We start from the raw sequence: 17,413 nt of genomic DNA on the forward strand, positions 1-17,413 counted from the left end.
GTTGGTTTTACTATAGCCATATATGACTATAGGTCAGAATGGTCTTGCAGAATGATTATTATCATGGATTGTTGAATAATATTTTTTGCCAGTATGTGAATTTAGAACGGTGATTAAACTTGTCTTGAATTACTATATGTACTATATGTACTATATGTGAATTACTATATGTGACTTTTATTTTGATGTACAGACTTACGGGACTCTGTCCAATGCGTCGAGATTCACTCGATGTAGAATGATTTTCCACCTTCCAAGGGTTTGGAGTGAAGCACGTAGCAATACTCAGGATTTCAGGCTGAAATGGTGAGTCCTTAACTAAAAGGTACATTCGCTCAACACTGTCCCTCGTACAAAATTACTGCGATGCTGGGTCATTTTAAATCTTTGAAAATTGCTCAATTATTTGTTTTACTCTCTGATAATGCTGCAGCAGTCTCCCAGCTAGCCAGAGCCAGGCCAGGGAAGTCGACATGGAATTGTTGTGGGTGATGGTGTTTGGAGGCCTTAGAGATGACGGTTGCTTCACCAAAATCAGTACTTTTCTGAAATGCGTATGCAAGACACTTAAGATTTACCCTTATCGGTAGAAATAAGTTCAAGTCAGACAAGTATTGTGTTAGTAGGTAAAACATTCCGTGCACGCCTCCACTGGCCGCATGTAAATATTAGTCTTAACCATCGAATTAATGTCACCAGTGAACTGCTTTGTGGAGGATAAGCGGATAAATGTTGTATTGCGTGTAAGTTATCTTTCATCCAAATTCCCACTGCTGCGGCTTTTATGGGTACTTTTCTTAAACAGTAACATATTGTAGCCAGGAATGTAACCATTTCATTTAAAAGGGCTATGTCTGGGAAAACGGGCTGGCTACACTGCCTTTGACCACTTTCCCAACACAGACTAAATCCAATGTGTTAATAGTTATAAGAAGTGGCTAGTTTATAGCTTGGCGAAATTTACTGAGTCCGGGAGCGACATGCGTGAATCTTTCTTAGTAACGTCAGTGCGCTGTTCAGGGTATGCTGAAGGTACCGTTAAGTGTTGTCTTCTGCCTCAGAGCTGTGTGCACTAAACAGAACCATCAGTGCACACAGGCCATTTATAATGGCTTCCCCGTGAAATTATGCTTTATTTTTATCGCCGACACTGGCTAAGGAAGATTTTTGCAGTTCAATTGTTCATTGTTACGTGTTTAATAATGGTGTATAATGTTGTATTATATCTAATTATATAGATATAATTAGTAGGCGCATATATTATTTGACGGCAAGGGATTTTTGTGCGCTATAATGGTATTCTTAAATTTGGTTATTCCAGAGTTTCCTTGGTGGTTTATTCGGTCCTGTGTGTGAAATTGATGTCATACTGAACGATGCGGAAACTCGGAAGACGGCCGAACTGAAGACAGAGGATGGGAAAGTGGAGAAGCACTACCTGTTCTATGATGGAGAGTCTGTGTCAGGAAAGGTAAGGCCAGAGTTAGGAGAGATTGCTATTGACCAGTAAGGTCTTCTTCTAGGGGGAGTTGACTGCAAATACAAACATTCAATTTTTTGGTAAATACTTGGTGATAAACACTCTAAATATTAATTTATTGACTGTTCTTCAGACGTATAATACTATAGACATACCTGGTGGTTAATGAAAATATACAGATTTTATTGTTGGTCACTGCCACTGAGCAAGGGTCTATGAGGGTAGGCATCAGATAGTGCAGCCAGTGAGGACTAAAGGTCATGTGATTCTTCTATAAATTGTATTGTGGATACACAGATACATACATTAGACCAGTCTGAACATCAAACTAAACAAACTCAAATGTTTGCCGTTTCATTGTCCTTGTTCTGGATATTATTGCAGCCAGCTTGTCATATTGACAGAACAGTTTACGATTGCAGTAAGGAACATAGACTATATTCCCTGTGCCTCTGATGTGGAGTCTTCTCATTAGAAACCAGGATGGTTCTTGGAAGTGTTTTCATTGATGATGTGCTCTTCGATTTTATTGACAATGTCACATATGTAAAACACATACTATGATTAATGTTTTTCTGGTACTCGGGAAATAGTGTTCTCCTATGCTGCCTACCATATCTGTATGTATGAGAGAAAGAGAGAGAGAAAGAGAGTGAGTTTGTGTGTGTTTAGCTGAAATACATAGGACATGCTCAGCTCTTGGCATGACTCAGTATAAATGCAAACCTTCTGCAGTCCATTGTGTAATGTAACCTACTGTGGGAAGCAAATTATAGTCAAATGTTCATTTGTCTCATTTTCCTCGCTTTCTTTTCCAAGGTAAATCTCAATGTGAAACAGACAAGCAAGAGATTTAGAGCATCAAGGAATTCGAATCGAGTTTGTCCGGGCAGATAGGTGAGTCACAGTAGTGTTTTGAGTGTGTATATGGGTTTGAGTTTCCACATTAATGCAGCCATTGTTTTGAATTGATGTGATGTGTAGTGGCAGGGGCTTCGTTCCAGTCTGGACTGCCGTGTTGAATGCTTAGCTGAGCATGTTGGCAGTCACATGAAACCCCGATACTCAGCTCTACTGCACGGTCTATCTCTCTCCTGCCAGCACCGTGCTCTGCTTCAATGACCTATTATGACTCAAAAACTATAAACTTAAACAAGGTTCTTAGGTTCATGATGAAACCTGGGAAAGTTAATGTAATGTCAGTGATTGGAAGTGTTATTTGTGTAATTTCCTGCTTAGGTGGCAAACTCCACCAGCACAGATAGATATGGATAAAGAAAACAGATTAAACCTCTGTCTGTCTCACGTGATGTGTGTGTTTCATGTTTCATACCCATTTTCTTGGCAGAACTCTTCAGTGACAAGAGTAACACGCATGAGTTTGTGAACCTGGTGAAGGAGTTGGCTCTTCCAGGCGAGCTGACTCAGAATCGCAGCTATGACTTTGAGTTCATGCAGGTGGAAAAGCCGTATGAGTCCTATGTTGGCGCCAACGTTCGGCTCAGGTCAGCACCACACACAGTCGCTCTGTGTCTCACAAACATGCAGCAGAACTGACTGCCCCACTGCAGGTCTCTGCTCTCTTTGCCCACTGGACATTTAGTGTGGCTTCAATCGCATCCATTTAAAAAAGGAGAATTAAAGATGTAGCAAAATAGTTTTCTGAACCTTATACTGGAAAGAGTCAGATGTTCAGAAATCAGTATCAGTTTCCCTGTGTGAAACACTGTGCTTGTTCCCCTTGTCATTTCTGGCAGGTATTTTCTGAAGGTGACAATAGTGAGGAGACTGTCTGATCTGGTGAAAGAGTATGACCTGATCGTTCACCAGTTGGCCACGTACCCTGACGTCAACAACTCCATCAAGATGGAAGTGGGCATTGAAGACTGCTTGCACATAGAATTTGAGTACAACAAATCCAAGTGTGTCCACATTACCTCTGAAGAGATAGTAGAGGTTTTCACACAATCACTCGTGTGCGTTTAACAACGGAGAGTTTCCTTTGTGCTCTACAGGATTCTAACCATTAAAATGTTGTGAATTATTTATCCAGGTATCACTTAAAAGATGTGATTGTGGGCAAAATCTATTTCCTGCTGGTGCGAATCAAAATCCAACACATGGAGCTTCAGTTAATCAAGAAAGAGATGACAGGAATAGGTAGGTGCTGATGGACTGGGAACACCATTCAGAGAAAGGAGAGTCTTGTGTGTAGTATGTGTGTAGCTGCAGGTCTGTTTGACTGTAGGGTTGTGTAGTTCTTTGTGCAGTGATCATTGTGAAGGCAGGTGTGATGAGTCATGTGACTTTCCTCTTTAGGACCCAGCACAACCACGGAGACGGAGGACTGTAGCTAAGTATGAGATCATGGATGGGGGCTCCGGTCAAGGGTGGAGTTTGGTTTGAACCCTTTTTTCACCACATCTGCAGAATATTTCCTGTGGTTTACAGCGCTCAGTGCGAAGGGGGCAGAGTTCCAACCTCAAAAAGTGTGACAGCACAAATTTCAACAACATTACAGGCTTTAACTGCTAAGCATTTTTTAAAGTTTTAGCGAAGTTTTTCTTGTTTGCCAAACACCAGGGCCGCTCCATCAAAATGGCTTTCTGTAGATCTAGCTCAGCCGTACTCTAAACCGTGAAGTACCTTAGGTCCTACTGGAGGTCATGTGACTGTTAAAGAGCAAAGTTAAGTAGTGTATAGTTCCATAGCGCATCACTCCAGTACTGTAGTAGTGTATAGTACTAATAGTACACCCACATGAGTACTGTAGTAGTGTATAGTACTCATAGTGCATCCACTGCAGTACTATAGTACTGTGTAGTATATCCACAGCAGCATTATAACAGTGTATAGTACCTATAGTGTATGCACTGCGGTGCCATATTAATACATAGTGCCCAGTGTATCCACTGCAGTATTATCGTACCCATAGCATGGTACATCCATGGCAATATTAAAGCAAGTTCAATATTGTTGATTCAGCTTTCAGCTAATCTGATGGTGGCAGTTTTGGTCTTCAGTTCTTTTAGAATATGGTGCATAACCCATTTGATTAGGTAAAGAAAAAATATTCTACGTTTTGATCATAAAATGTTGTAATAAATTGATGACATTCACTAAATTTAGATCTAGAATTTAGATGTTTAGTGGTAGTTCTACCTAAGTGTAGCCATGCAGATTTGACTCAGGCCATTTGGCCAGAGGCTCATGTTTGTGGAGGACCTGTTACCATGGCGATAACCTGTGATCTCTGACCAGTAGCAGGACTATTGCACATTTTGGTTTGATATAAGTATGCACTTGTTTGTGCAATTATTGTCATTTTGTATTGTCTTCAAAAAAAAAGGGGGGGGGTGGTATGTGTAAATCTGCAGCCATTTTTCTGACATTGGAAACACAGTCGTTTATTTAGGACAATAAATTATTTATTCTGTATATGTGTAGTAATGTCTGACAATGGACATGATATAGACCCAGTAAATAATGATATTTGGGGTTTTTTTTGTTTTTTTTTTGAGTGGTCTTTTCCAGTAACAGTGTTCTGTCTCCGACTGGCAGGTGAATCCATTCCCATCCGTCTGTTCTTGGCCGGTTACGACCTGACTGCTACGATGAGAGATGTCAATAAGAAGTTCTCGGTCAGGTACTTCCTCAACCTGGTGCTTGTGGATGAGGAGGACAGGAGATACTTCAAACAGCAGGTGTGCAAAGAAAAAGAAAAACCATCTCTCATCTCAGTAAATTTCACATACGTCACAGACTGGTCAGATAAGGCCTCTTTCACTATTCATGCCCACAGTGGTCATCTGATCACTACCAGTCCAGCTAGAGCTAACCCCCTTTTAGTGTGACACAGCAACCAGCAAGTTCTGCTCTGTCATTCGTAATTTCTTCCTTTTGCAGAATGGCATCTATATCTAAATAATTTTAAAAAATTACTGTAGTTAAGAAAAAATGAAATTTTCATTTGTCCTGGGGTTAAAAATACTGTGACTTTTGATTTGCTACATTCTGCAAACTACAGTGATGGTGGAAACCTGCTTTTTCAGGAAAGATGTGAAAAAATTATGAAAATATTTAAAAAACACCTTGAATTGTTCTAATTTCTGTATAAGCAGAAATAAGTTGAAGTGCAGTTTTCCGGAGTGGGTCTCAGGACTGTTCGGACAAAGGGAGGGTCTTAATCCCATGACGTGGAGAGACAGTATGCATATCGTCATTGCACCCTGACGACTGTCTGTACTCATGTTTCCTCTCACAGCTATCGATGGCTTGGCCACATGTTGTCATTCTTGTCTCTCCAAACGCTTTGACAAAGAGCATTTGAGCATCTTGTCTCTTATTGTTAGACTACATAACATTTTCCCTCAACTTGACCCATGAAAGTTGAGGGTTTCTTAGGTTTTAAGTTTGTACAAAGCCATTTGTTCAGTTTGGCTGAACATTTATGACTGTGAAAAGCTAGCTAGTCAGCTTTGTATGGATATACTAACACTTATGAACTTGTGAAGAAGACAAATTTTGTCAAAACTTCTCTTTATCTCCGCTTTAAACAGGAAATTGTGTTGTGGCGAAAGGCTCCAGAGAAACTGAGAAAGCGTAACTTCCACCAACGCTATGAGTCTCCAGAGCCGCGCCCCACCCTCTCTGCCGAGCAGCCGGAGATGTGAGGAGGACTGGCAAACCAACCAATCACGGGACACATGCTCCCCTCAATCGCAAGAGAGGAGAACCCCTCCCACCGAACATGCATACAGACCGCCTTCAGACCACTCTCCACCACTCGTGGTGATTTGGCTGTGTCTACTCTGCCGTCCACAGCAAGCAACCTGTTAATACATAAGGACCTGTCTCCTTTTTTGTGACATTAGAGAATGCACTGGAACCAATGGAAGCTACAATGTCAATCATATAGCACGTTTCAGGGGTCCTCACCTCTCTCCCTAGATTAGTATTTGGGGTTTTTTTCCCAATGCACTTGGTAATGTTCTTGATGCTCCACACACAGAAAACTACATTTGGATCCCTTAAATATTGTGTCCTTTAAAATGCTGTCTAGATATATGGAACTAGAGGTTACTGTAACAGTTGGCATTGACTGCTGGGTCACCGTCACTGGTTGATAAACAATAGAAAGGCATTATTCATGTCACCAGGCCATAGCACCGTAATGAGTCTGCCATCCACCTGAAGGGCTTCATTTACTAAAGCTGCTAGCATATGCAGCACATTTGGACTTGTATCATGAAAAACCAAAAACAATGCCAATGTTTGGTCAATGGTCAATTTCTTTTGAACCAATTAAAAGCTGTTACTCTTTTTGCCTGTGCTAACCCCATATTCTGGTGGCTTTAGTAAATCTGGCTGTAAGATTTAAAAGATATCAAACTCATGTAGTGTCAAAACTGTATGTTTCCTTTTCATTTAACGAATGGTTGTATTGCCAACTACATTTTCCACTTTGAAACATGTCAGATGCCCTGTGTTTTTGCCAGACCGGCTTTGGGTTGAAAAATCAAGGTGAAGTGCTATAGTCAGTTTTGTATTACAGGATCAACCTGATAGGTTAAGACCCCCCCCCCCCCCCCCTTTTTTTTTTTTGTTCTTTGTGCTGTTTGGGGTGCTTGAAATGGGCGCTTAGACATTCTTATTTCACTGTATTGTCTCTTAAATCAGTAACTACTGAGATGATTCTCTGTAGACTTGACTAGGACTTACTGAAGGACGCTTTCATACGCTAGGTCTGCGTCATCTGGCAGTATCTCTAAGGCATATGCAGACAAAGTCATAATTTTTGTTATGTTGTTTACATATGTGGCACTTGTCTTGCATGACTTTCTTCCTTTTTGAACTCTCCTCTGAATCTTCTGAGTTGTTTGTGGACCTTAAAAATGTACATATCCTGCCTCGACCTATTTATCCATCTGTCAAATAAAAACAGAAAATTTATATTCAACCGCAAACTCCTTCCTATGCATCACATCTGCTTGCAACCCTCAAATTCTGTCAGGTGAGAATACATTATTAATTTTAAATGCTGCATTTTTAAGCACCGCGGCTTGTCCAGTTTCGCACACCACTGCTGCAGTTTTAAGGCCCCAACAAACTATTATCTCTTCGTAGACCTCAGACTCAAAAAACAAACAATGCTCAGTTTTATTATTTAAATATAAAGCGACTCAAATAAAACTTCTAACTAATAATATTTTGCCATGCGCTTTTACTAAATACAGCATACTACGGATATCACGTGCAACCAAGTGGCGTCAGAAGATTCAGGCGGAACGTGTAGAGAAAGAGATCTAGGAAGTAAACAAATTTATGCGCAGACTTTAATGTTTGAGTATTAAAAACAGATAACTTCGTATACATGGGAAATCTGTGAACAGTTTAAACGGTAGACCGTTAAAATGTGTCGTGACATTTTAGAGTTTTTAATTCATGACGTAATTCTTGGTTATATTCATATCCGTTTAGTTGTTATGCATGTGTGTGTAAACCAGTTCATAGCAAGGAACGCAGCGTTTGGACAGATACCTTGAAACATTATCCCCTAATGTTTGAGTTCGGTTCTGCTTTTGCAGAAATTTCGTTTGAAACGAGTGTATTACGTGCTGTGGGCACTTACTATTTGGGTGCTCTATTGCCTCCTACTGCCTAAACTATTGAACAACTACACAGAAGTCATGTGTTAGAAGAGTGGGTGCTGACTTAAATGTAGAAACGTGGGTGCTACGGCTATGCTATCAGTGATGCAGTTCATTCAAGGGCCTGGTTTGTTAACGTCAAGGCAGCAAATAAATGCCTTTCATACCGTAATTCTTCCCTTTCATTCAGCCGATATAAAAATACAACTTCCTAATAAATAATATTATTTTAAGTAATCTTTAAATATTTAGTTGCTCGTGTGAAGGACTGCGTGGATTTAATGTAATCTTCTTTTTATGTGCTGGTGTAGGCATAATTTCGAACACCTAAAATAATCTGGGGGCCTTTCACACGTTGCTCCAGTGGAACAGGCAATGAACGTCCTTAAGCGACTTTTGCAAACCTGTCTTGAGACTGTAACTAGTAGTTCGTTATGGGATTTATAACTTTATTATTAAGATTTGTTTGATCGGGCAACGTCATATACTTCACACCAGGAATGTCGGTGAATCGCTGTGCTTACTTGTTGTCGCGTGTACATATACGGTGTAGGGTATGCTCCCTGTCCAGTTACCTCAGTGCTGCTGCTGTAAACAGTAATTCAGGGACTCGGTATTTTTCTGGAGATATTTTAACAAGTGCTTCGCCCTCTCGAAGACATGCGTCTTCGAACAGCTCATCACGACCACCTGACACTTCGCTCTTTGTCCCTATTTCCATCAAAACCGATTATGATGGAGACGGGTCTGTTGGAGCCGAGCTGACGCAACCACTTGATAAAAGTAACTCCCAACATGTATTTTATATCCTTTTTACTTCCAAGTCGTTACGAAAGCAAAGCGGTGGTCAGTAGACAGTAGTAGTCAGCGAAATAAATTGTTTATATCTTTTGAATGTTCGAGCTGTGCCACCCAGAAAATCTTGGACATTTCAGTTATGAATGCAGTTCTCTCATCACATCTTTGTTTTTCATGCAGGTGAACTTCTTAAAGTGTTGAATAGATTCTACAAAAGGAAAGAAATGCAAAAGTTAGCTGCTGATCAGGGTCTGGATGGTAAGGGACTCCTTGCTTAGCACCCTCATATTAACATATTCTACAGTACCCAGCGATGTAATCTCACAGACATTTCTTTACATGTTTTGCAATGATTATGATGATTTTCTGGTCAGTTAATCCACAGTGCTGAAACTACTAATACAATGAAGCATTTTTTGCCCCTGGATTAGTCTTGTGTGTGTTATGTGTTGAAGATAAGCTCTCCTCTCTCTGCACAGCTCGTCTTTTTCATCAGGCCTTCATCAGTTTTCGGAAGTACGTGCTGGAGTCCGCCACTCTCAGTGCTGATCTACACATTGTCCTTAATGACATCTGCTGTGGTGCAGGTGGGTATGCAGCCTAGTCATGGCTTTCAGCAAGGCTTTACTCTACTGCTGATACTGAAGAGCCTTGATTTTTTGATGTAAATCAGAAATCTTCATAACTTTTGCTGTTGGTTGCGAGAAGCAGCCTAAGCAGTGAGTTTCCTCATTAAGTGAGAGTGGGTGTAACAAACACTGAGGACCAGTCAGAATTCCCTGTCATGTTCTCAGTGATGTCATGTCAGTGTAAACATTTCCTTTCTGAGAGAGGGCTCAGCCCACCCCCTGTATCACTGCCCACCCCCTGTATCACTACTCACCCCCTGTCTCACTTCTCACCCCCTCTGTCACCACCCACTCTCCGTCTTATTACCCACTCCCCATCTTGCTACCCTTTCCCTTCAATACTACCCACTATCTGTCTCGCTATTCACCCCGTCTCACTGCCCACCTGTCAAACTACTCACTTCCTGCCTGTAGTTGGTCTGTTTGGGTTGGCTCCCATCCTTCATTGTTAATCTTCCAATGATCTTACACCTGCACACTTGAGTAACTGAAAAATGTGTTATTTTCCAGGACACATAGATGACATCTTCCCATATTTCATCAGACATGCCAAACAGATCTTTCCTATGTTGGACTGCATGGATGACTTACGTAAGATCAGCGACCTGCGTGTTCCAGCAAACTGGTAGGAGACAAAATAATACAGGTTCATTTTCTGAGCTTGTGAGAGTAACTGCATGAACCAACAGAATTCACTCAGATTATTGTTTGAGTTATTATTCTTATAGTGACTACGAACAAACTAAACAGTCAACGAGAGGCTAAGTGAGGGAGTGTTGCACCGCTGACTCGCTGCAAACAATAAAATCCTTTTCCAGGCATCTATGTTCGATCATTTATTTCCACAAACAAAAACAAGACTATTTCAGACGTCAAACCTGAATACTAGCACAGCAAGGCAAAGCAAAGCAAGGCAAGGCAAGGCAAGGCAAGATCATGAGCATCCAAACAATAAGTGCAGTCAACAAAAATACACACTCCCTACTCACCCCATCTCCATGCTGCCATACCAGTGAACAGGTGAAAATATTCCCTCATTCTTTCAAACACTACCTACACCTACACCCACGTGACATGCGTGACAACCATAAACCCAGAAGCTTATGCGCAAATACAAACATGAGACAAACATTTCACAGGACATGGCATATGGCTCCTATAATTCTCACTGTTAGACTATTATCTACTAGTATTCTCACTGTTAGACTGCTGTGTGAACCAGAATTTATAATTCACTCTGAAACTGTTTTGGAGGTTACATATTAAGGTTAGATTCTGTTGTCAGGGTAAAGGCAGGAGTACAGCTGAATAGGTGATATGTATAACTATATTCTGTCTTTCATAACAACATGTAGGAGTACTGTAACCATGGTAATGGGTAACCAATTTTCTGACAGGTATCCTGAGGCGAGAGCTATACAGAGAAAGATTATCTTCCACGCTGGGCCCACAAACAGCGGCAAAACCTATCACGCTATTCAGAGATACCTGTCAGCCAAGTCTGGGGTCTACTGTGGCCCTCTGAAGTTACTGGCACATGAGATCTTTGAGAAAAGCAACACTGCAGTAAGCTTCATTCTTCTGTCCAGATCTCTCCTCAGACAAATCTGTTCAACACAGCACAGCAGTTTCTGCTTTAAAATCACTGGGCTTTGAATGTATTTGAGGCTTTGGAGAAGGTTCTCCAGAGATGTTCTAGATGTTTCTGACAGACTTATATATTTTATCACCTCTTCACTAGATAAGGAGATCTGTAGACACAAACTTGCCGTGTGCTAAGGAGTTTGTTGTCCAGTTATGTTGACAATGAATGATTATAACAACAGATCACAGCTGCCTTTAATGCAATCAGAGAAAAAAATGCACTTGAGTAAAATATTGGCCTTGTTTTGCTTGCCAATTTTTTTTTTTTTTTTTAAACCCTTTTCCCTCAGGGTGTCCCATGTGATTTGGTGACAGGAGAGGAGAGAACGTTTGTGGATCCAGAGGGAAAGCAGGCAGGGCATGTGGCCTGTACCATCGAGATGTGCAGTGTCACAACCCCGTGTAAGACCTGGAACAGTACTCTCTTACTGCTGTCAGCAGACAGCTCCATCTTCATAGCTAATGTCTTACATTTGCCAAATGATTGTGATCAGAGTAGACACCCAGAAAGTCGTATGAGTAAAAAATTAGGCCCTTTAGCTGTCATTTCATAAAACCAGGCAGTTTCTGTTTGCCTTTTCTATGTTAAATCTCTGCCTTCTATAGTGATGATGAGTGAGGAAAAAAGAGGATGTGTTACTCAGGATCTGTGTTGCTGTGATCATTCTGTCCCTGTGTTTTTACCTGTGTTTTTACCTGTGTTTTTACCTGTGTTTTTACCTGGGTACAGTCACAGACCGCAGGCCGATGGCTTTCACGCTTAATCATTGTGTTTGTGTAATGTGGTGTCTGTGTGTACAGATGAAGTGGCTGTTATCGATGAGATCCAGATGATCAGGGACCCGTCCAGAGGATGGGCCTGGACCAGAGCTCTGCTGGGTAAGGCGCCAGTGATATGGGCACTGTTGGCTTTCACTGCTGTGACCTTCAAAACAGCCATGTGTAGTCATTCGTTATGCCTAGACAATGATTTAGATGAGTTCCATAGATTTACTGTAAGATAGTCAAATGGAAATGGAAATAGCTGTGTCCTGTGGAAGTGATTTTAATTGAAGCCATTACTAAAACACACACACACACCCATGAAAACATCCTGGTTAGAGTCATGCAGGTGTCTGAGAATAACATGGAGTCTCCTGGATGGTCATTGTTTGTTTGTTTGTTTGTTTATGTGTGTGTGTGAGTGAACAGGTCTGTGTGCTGAAGAGATCCACATGTGTGGAGAAGCTGCAGCCGTTAACTTCGTCACTGAGCTGATGTACACCACTGGGGAAGAGGTGGAGGTGAGTCTGGGAAATGTAGTCATGGAAAACGAATATTGTTGTCCTCATCGGCAGTTAGAACCCAGACCTTTTGAATCAATACTAAATGTCTGGCTATATAGCCTATGAAGTTCATTTTTTTTTGTGTGTGTGTGTGTCTGTGTCTAAGGTTCGTAACTATAAGCGGCTGACTCCGTTCTCCGTGTCAGACCGTGCAGTGGAGTCCTTGGATAACCTCCAGCCTGGGGACTGTGTCGTATGTTTCAGTAAGAACGATATCTACTCAGTGAGTCGTCAGATTGAGGCCCGCGGTCTGGAGTGTGCCGTCATCTACGGCAGCCTGCCCCCAGGTAAGTCTTCAGCAGATACTCAGACTGTACTCAGACACACAGCACAACAGTGCAGTTAAGATATGCAGAGAAGTAACAAAGCAGTGGATGTGTGTCCATTGAATGGATGGGATGGTTAAGTTAAATACCAGTGAGTGTGTGTCCATTGAATGAATGAGTGATGGGGAAAGAGTGCTTGCAGTACATTTCACTTTGAATCTTAATGTGTAAAGACCATTCATCATTAAGTGACACTGGAAGATCCTGAATGACCATCAGTGTCCCATACAGAACAATAGGTCATGGATAGGTTGCTTTTTCATGCCCTTTTGGATCTCTCCCAACACTAAACTAACACAGTCAGTTCTGTGGTCCACAGGGACCAAATTAGCTCAGGCCAAGAAGTTCAACGACCCAGAGGACCCCTGTAAGATCCTGGTTGCCACGGATGCAATTGGAATGGGCCTGAACCTGTGAGTGGACCTTTAAACCACACGGCCTCGTGACCCCTGGTTTATTTATTCAGTTATTTATAGAAATTTTTGACTGAAATAGACCTGAGGTTGGTTACAATCCTATTTTTTTAGCCTTTGACCTGGTTTCCCACTGACAAGTCTTGCTTATCCTTGTCAACAGGATTAGTTTATCATTAATATGATTCCTGATCCATTGTATTCCATGTAAAACTGAAACGGCACAGACATTGCGGTTTATCACATAAATAATCAGTTTGTTTCTGTAAAATGACCAGGAGCATTCGCCGGATCATCTTTAACTCCCTGGTGAAGCCCAGCATGAATGAGAAGGGAGAGAAAGAGCTGGACACCATCTCCACCTCACAGGCCCTGCAGATTGCCGGGCGGGCGGGCCGCTTCAGCTCTGTGTTTAAAGAGGGCGAGGTGACCACCATGCACCACAATGACCTTCCCGTCCTCAAAGAGATCCTAGGCAGGCCCGTGGACCCCATCGAGGTAGTGCAAACGGCACACACACTGGCGCACACACACACATGGTAGTGTCTGACACAGGACGAAATATGCACCTCTCATTTTACCCTCACGTAGAGAACACCAGAACTTTCTCATGTGAAGAGGATAATTATAACTGAGTAGCATTTATGTATGTTTATAAAGACTTTGTAATTTGTTAACTTTGACTTGAAAGATTAACTAAAACATTTCTAAGACAGACAGTTGTAGATGTTGGCCTGGCTTAACATAAAGACAACTTAAAAACTTGAAAACAGAACCCAGATCAACTCTGTAATTGTTCTGTAATTTACTACCATGCCGTTTGGCTCACTGGTTTCACTGTGTTACTCCAGACAGCGGGATTGCACCCAACAGCAGAACAAATTGAGATGTTTGCGTATCACCTTCCTGAAGCCACTCTCTCAAATCTGATCGTAAGCATCCTGGTTCAGTCAGTTATTACACTCTCTCATCAATAACAGCTTCATTTTTTGTTCAGTTCTCTTTTTCCATCTTAGAATTTGTTATCTACTTTTTGCTGTTTGACACAGATACTGAAGACAGTGATACTTTTGTCAAAGAAGTTAAACAAACACCAGTTTTAATAAACAATAGTTTAATAAACAGTATTCTTCCCAGCTTTGTCGCAGTCTGGGAGCACAATAGTTTCGATACACACACCCATAGGCAAAAACAGTCAGGCGTCTGTGTGGAGCTCTGGCAATGGCTCTTTGCTCCACTGCAGTGTAGAGACTCTGTTAAAACAGCAGTTCTTTTTACCAGTTATCCTTTCATCCCAAAGGATATATTTGTGAGTCTGTCCCAAGTGGATGGCCTATACTTTGTGTGTAACATCGATGACTTCAAGTTTCTGGCCGACATGATTCAGCACATTCCTCTGAACCTGCGCTCGCGCTATGTATTCTGCACCGCCCCCATCAACAAGAAACAGCCTTTTGTCTGCACATCTTTCCTCAAGGTACTCCACCATGGCCTAGCTCGCTGTGTAAAACTCCATTACCCATGAGTACACTACCCGTTGTGTAGTACAATGGACTCATGGACTCTGTAGTCAGTCCAGTTCTAGTACTCTTGACATTGTTTGGACCCAGTATGACTGACAGCATTCAAACACAATGCTCTGTCTCCTGTGTGCATGCGCAGTGTCGCCCTAGCACAGTCACGTCGTGTCATGGTTGGATATCCTGATCATGGCTGTTTCATAATGATAGTGTTGACTGAAATGGCTCCCCAGCCAAAGATTTTGTTCACTGTGATTAATAATGTGTCAGGCAGTGGACACCAGAGTCTTCTGTGAATGAGAATCTCTTGCCAAAATGTTTAGCCTTGTATGCAATAAATGCATTTTGGAAAACATTCCAGTAAATTTATGATGTATATGATGAAGTGTCTTACAAAAAATGTGGTCTTTTTTCAATGAATGTTCCTGGCATCAGATGCCACATTCCAGTAAGAGATAAGGAGGCAGTTCAGGGTAATGTTACACGCAGAGGTTTATAGAGGTTGTGTACACTTTATGGTGTGTTGAGAAAATTTGTTCTGTGATAGTTTGCCAGACAGTTCAGCAGAGACGAGCCGCTGACCTTTGACTGGGTGTGTCGCCACATCAGTTGGCCCCTTGTTCCACCAAAGAACATCAAAGATCTGGTTCACCTGGAGGCAGTTCATGATGTTTTGGACCTCTACCTTTGGCTTAGGTAAACTCTTCTCTCCACAGGAGGAAATATCCTTATATCCAAATATCCACAGGAGGAAACATTTTTCATTTTAGTGAGAGGTGTTTGTCACAGGATGTGTCTGTGATTTTATGTTGCTTGTTCTGTTTTTGCTCAAAATTCCATTGTAATTAAAGCAATTATTTAAATAATTGGCTCATTTACCATTTCTTTGTAACCTATAGCTGTTAATCTCAAGTAAGTCTTATATATTACTGATTTAAAGAAAAAAATAGGTGTGTTATGTCATTCTTATGGGCAAGCTAATTCTCTTTCCCTCCTTCTGTGAGGGCAGCTATCGTTTCATGGACATGTTTCCGGACGCCAGTCTGGTCCGAGAGATCCAACAGGAGCTGGACTGGATCATCCAGGTCGGCGTGCGTAACATTACGCGACTCATCCGGGCCACAGAGGCGCAGGCCGCCTCCCCCTCAGGGAGGTCTGAGGTTTTGTCCAAGCTTGCCAGCTCTGTTCTCCAAGGCCCTGCACCTCCTCAGAGAAGGGGGAGAGGCTCAAAGAGCCAGACTCCTCATGAGGAGGCCAGCAGAGTGGACACGTCACTGACCTCCAGGCTGGTGCAGGAGGGACTGCTGACCTCTGACCTTGTACAACAGCTACAGCGAGAATGGGCGAAAGAGCAGAAACAGAAAGGCAACAATGTGACTGCAGGAAGTACAAAGAAAGGGATGAAAAAGAAAAAGAAATGAGTGGACTTTTCTGTCTCATAGAGGGTTTTACTGAGTGAGCCACCCTCAGGTTGAATCCTATAGGTGGTGACTGTGTAGTCCGTGGCTTTACTATCTGTATCAGTGCCCCAAGAAGCCAAAGTTACAAAAATATTCATAAATAAAATATTACAAATGGGGACATGTGTTGGACAGGAGCAAGTTACAAATACTTGCCTAGAAGTTCTTTCAGAACAACTGAGTGAACCAAGAGAATTCTCCCTCTTCCAACTGAAACTAAACTTATAACTCATCCGTATTTACCAGTCAAAGGGTTCCATCATTTCATCCAGGTCGACATTTGGAATCAACAGAGAGGACAGAAGGAAAACGTATATACCATATAGGAAATACAGAAGGAATACATATAAACCACCTGTTTCTGTAAAATAAACTGAAGTCAGGGTTAACACTGATTCAGTTCCTGTGCAATGTGAAAAAAATGTAGTTTGTGTTTTTCAGACAGTTAATCACTGAGATCCAGCCAAGTGACAGGGCAGCCTAATATGTTTTCTAGAAACTTCCACACGTGTTGGAATGGAACTGCCGCCTTTTCAAATGGACATTAGTTGACAACTGTGACATTGCTCTGTGGCCACATTCAGTCTGCTAGTCTGTTTGACAAACTCTGTTTTTATCATGCCATGAAAGTTTGAGGGACTCTTGCTGTCTGCTGATCCTTGTGAATCTTTCTGCTGGCCCCGAGGTGCTGCTGGGCATGGTCTGCTGAGCAGTGTTTGACAGAAAACTGACAGTTGGTTTGTTCTTAAAGTTCACTAAACCAGTCCTCATAATACAGTGTCCAGCTCTGGCTGGGATTCATGGAAAACTCCTGGTGTCAAAATATGGAAATAAATATTGAAGAGTTACCTAATAAATTTTTTGCCCCTGTATATTTGTGATGGGATGAGAACGTGAAATAGAGACATTTATGAGATGACTTTTAAAATGTGTAGAGTAACTGTTTCTCTGATGCTATGAAAGGCTTTTTGATACTATTAATGGTTTTAAATCTACAAAATTAAATTTTACAGGAAAATCTATCACATGATTTCTGTTAGAAAAATCCCCATGAATTTGCACATAAGACTATATTTTGGACAGCCATATATACCAGACTATATTTGGGACACCAAGCTTGTCTTACAGAAAGAAATACGCAAATACATAAAAGGTTCCTCTTCCCTTT

The 17,413-nt window shown here is 41.6% G+C and overlaps 2 protein-coding genes across 2 annotated transcripts; both read left to right on the plus strand.

The window, feature by feature from the left end:
• The first annotated feature begins 250 nt into the window (after positions 1 to 250).
• Positions 251 to 7,078, plus strand: vps26a (VPS26, retromer complex component A). The gene is given in 13 exon segments (XM_030771980.1): positions 251 to 306; positions 1,322 to 1,471; positions 2,300 to 2,332; positions 2,334 to 2,366; positions 2,368 to 2,377; positions 2,829 to 2,985; positions 3,238 to 3,402; positions 3,534 to 3,640; positions 3,800 to 3,825; positions 3,827 to 3,853; positions 3,855 to 3,870; positions 5,042 to 5,184; positions 6,040 to 7,078. Coding segments are annotated over 13 exon segments (984 nt in total). The 5' UTR covers positions 251 to 303; the 3' UTR covers positions 6,154 to 7,078.
• A 1,455-nt stretch (positions 7,079 to 8,533) lies between these two features.
• supv3l1 (SUV3-like helicase) lies at positions 8,534 to 17,098 on the plus strand. Its single transcript, XM_030772046.1, has 15 exons — positions 8,534 to 8,913; positions 9,109 to 9,186; positions 9,408 to 9,515; positions 10,068 to 10,182; positions 10,955 to 11,123; positions 11,492 to 11,603; positions 12,003 to 12,080; positions 12,393 to 12,484; positions 12,633 to 12,813; positions 13,172 to 13,265; positions 13,544 to 13,763; positions 14,117 to 14,197; positions 14,566 to 14,742; positions 15,333 to 15,481; positions 15,795 to 17,098. The coding sequence occupies exons 1-15, from the start codon at positions 8,631 to 8,633 to the stop codon at positions 16,204 to 16,206; spliced, it is 2,349 nt and encodes a 782-aa protein (XP_030627906.1). The 5' UTR covers positions 8,534 to 8,630; the 3' UTR covers positions 16,207 to 17,098.
• Positions 17,099 to 17,413: the final 315 nt, after the last annotated feature.

This window comes from Chanos chanos, chromosome 4 (assembly GCF_902362185.1).
Source record: "Chanos chanos chromosome 4, fChaCha1.1, whole genome shotgun sequence".
NCBI lineage: Eukaryota > Metazoa > Chordata > Actinopteri > Gonorynchiformes > Chanidae > Chanos > Chanos chanos.

Bases quoted from the DNA above. Each gene is read 5' to 3' on its own strand.
- supv3l1 (XM_030772046.1), top strand. From the start codon at position 8,631: ATGTCGGTGAATCGCTGTGCTTACTTGTTGTCGCGTGTACATATACGG. The intron at 9,187-9,407 runs GTAAGGGACTCC...CTCTCTGCACAG, and splicing joins TGCTGATCAGGGTCTGGATG to CTCGTCTTTTTCATCAGGCC. The intron at 13,266-13,543 runs GTGAGTGGACCT...TAAAATGACCAG, and splicing joins ATTGGAATGGGCCTGAACCT to GAGCATTCGCCGGATCATCT.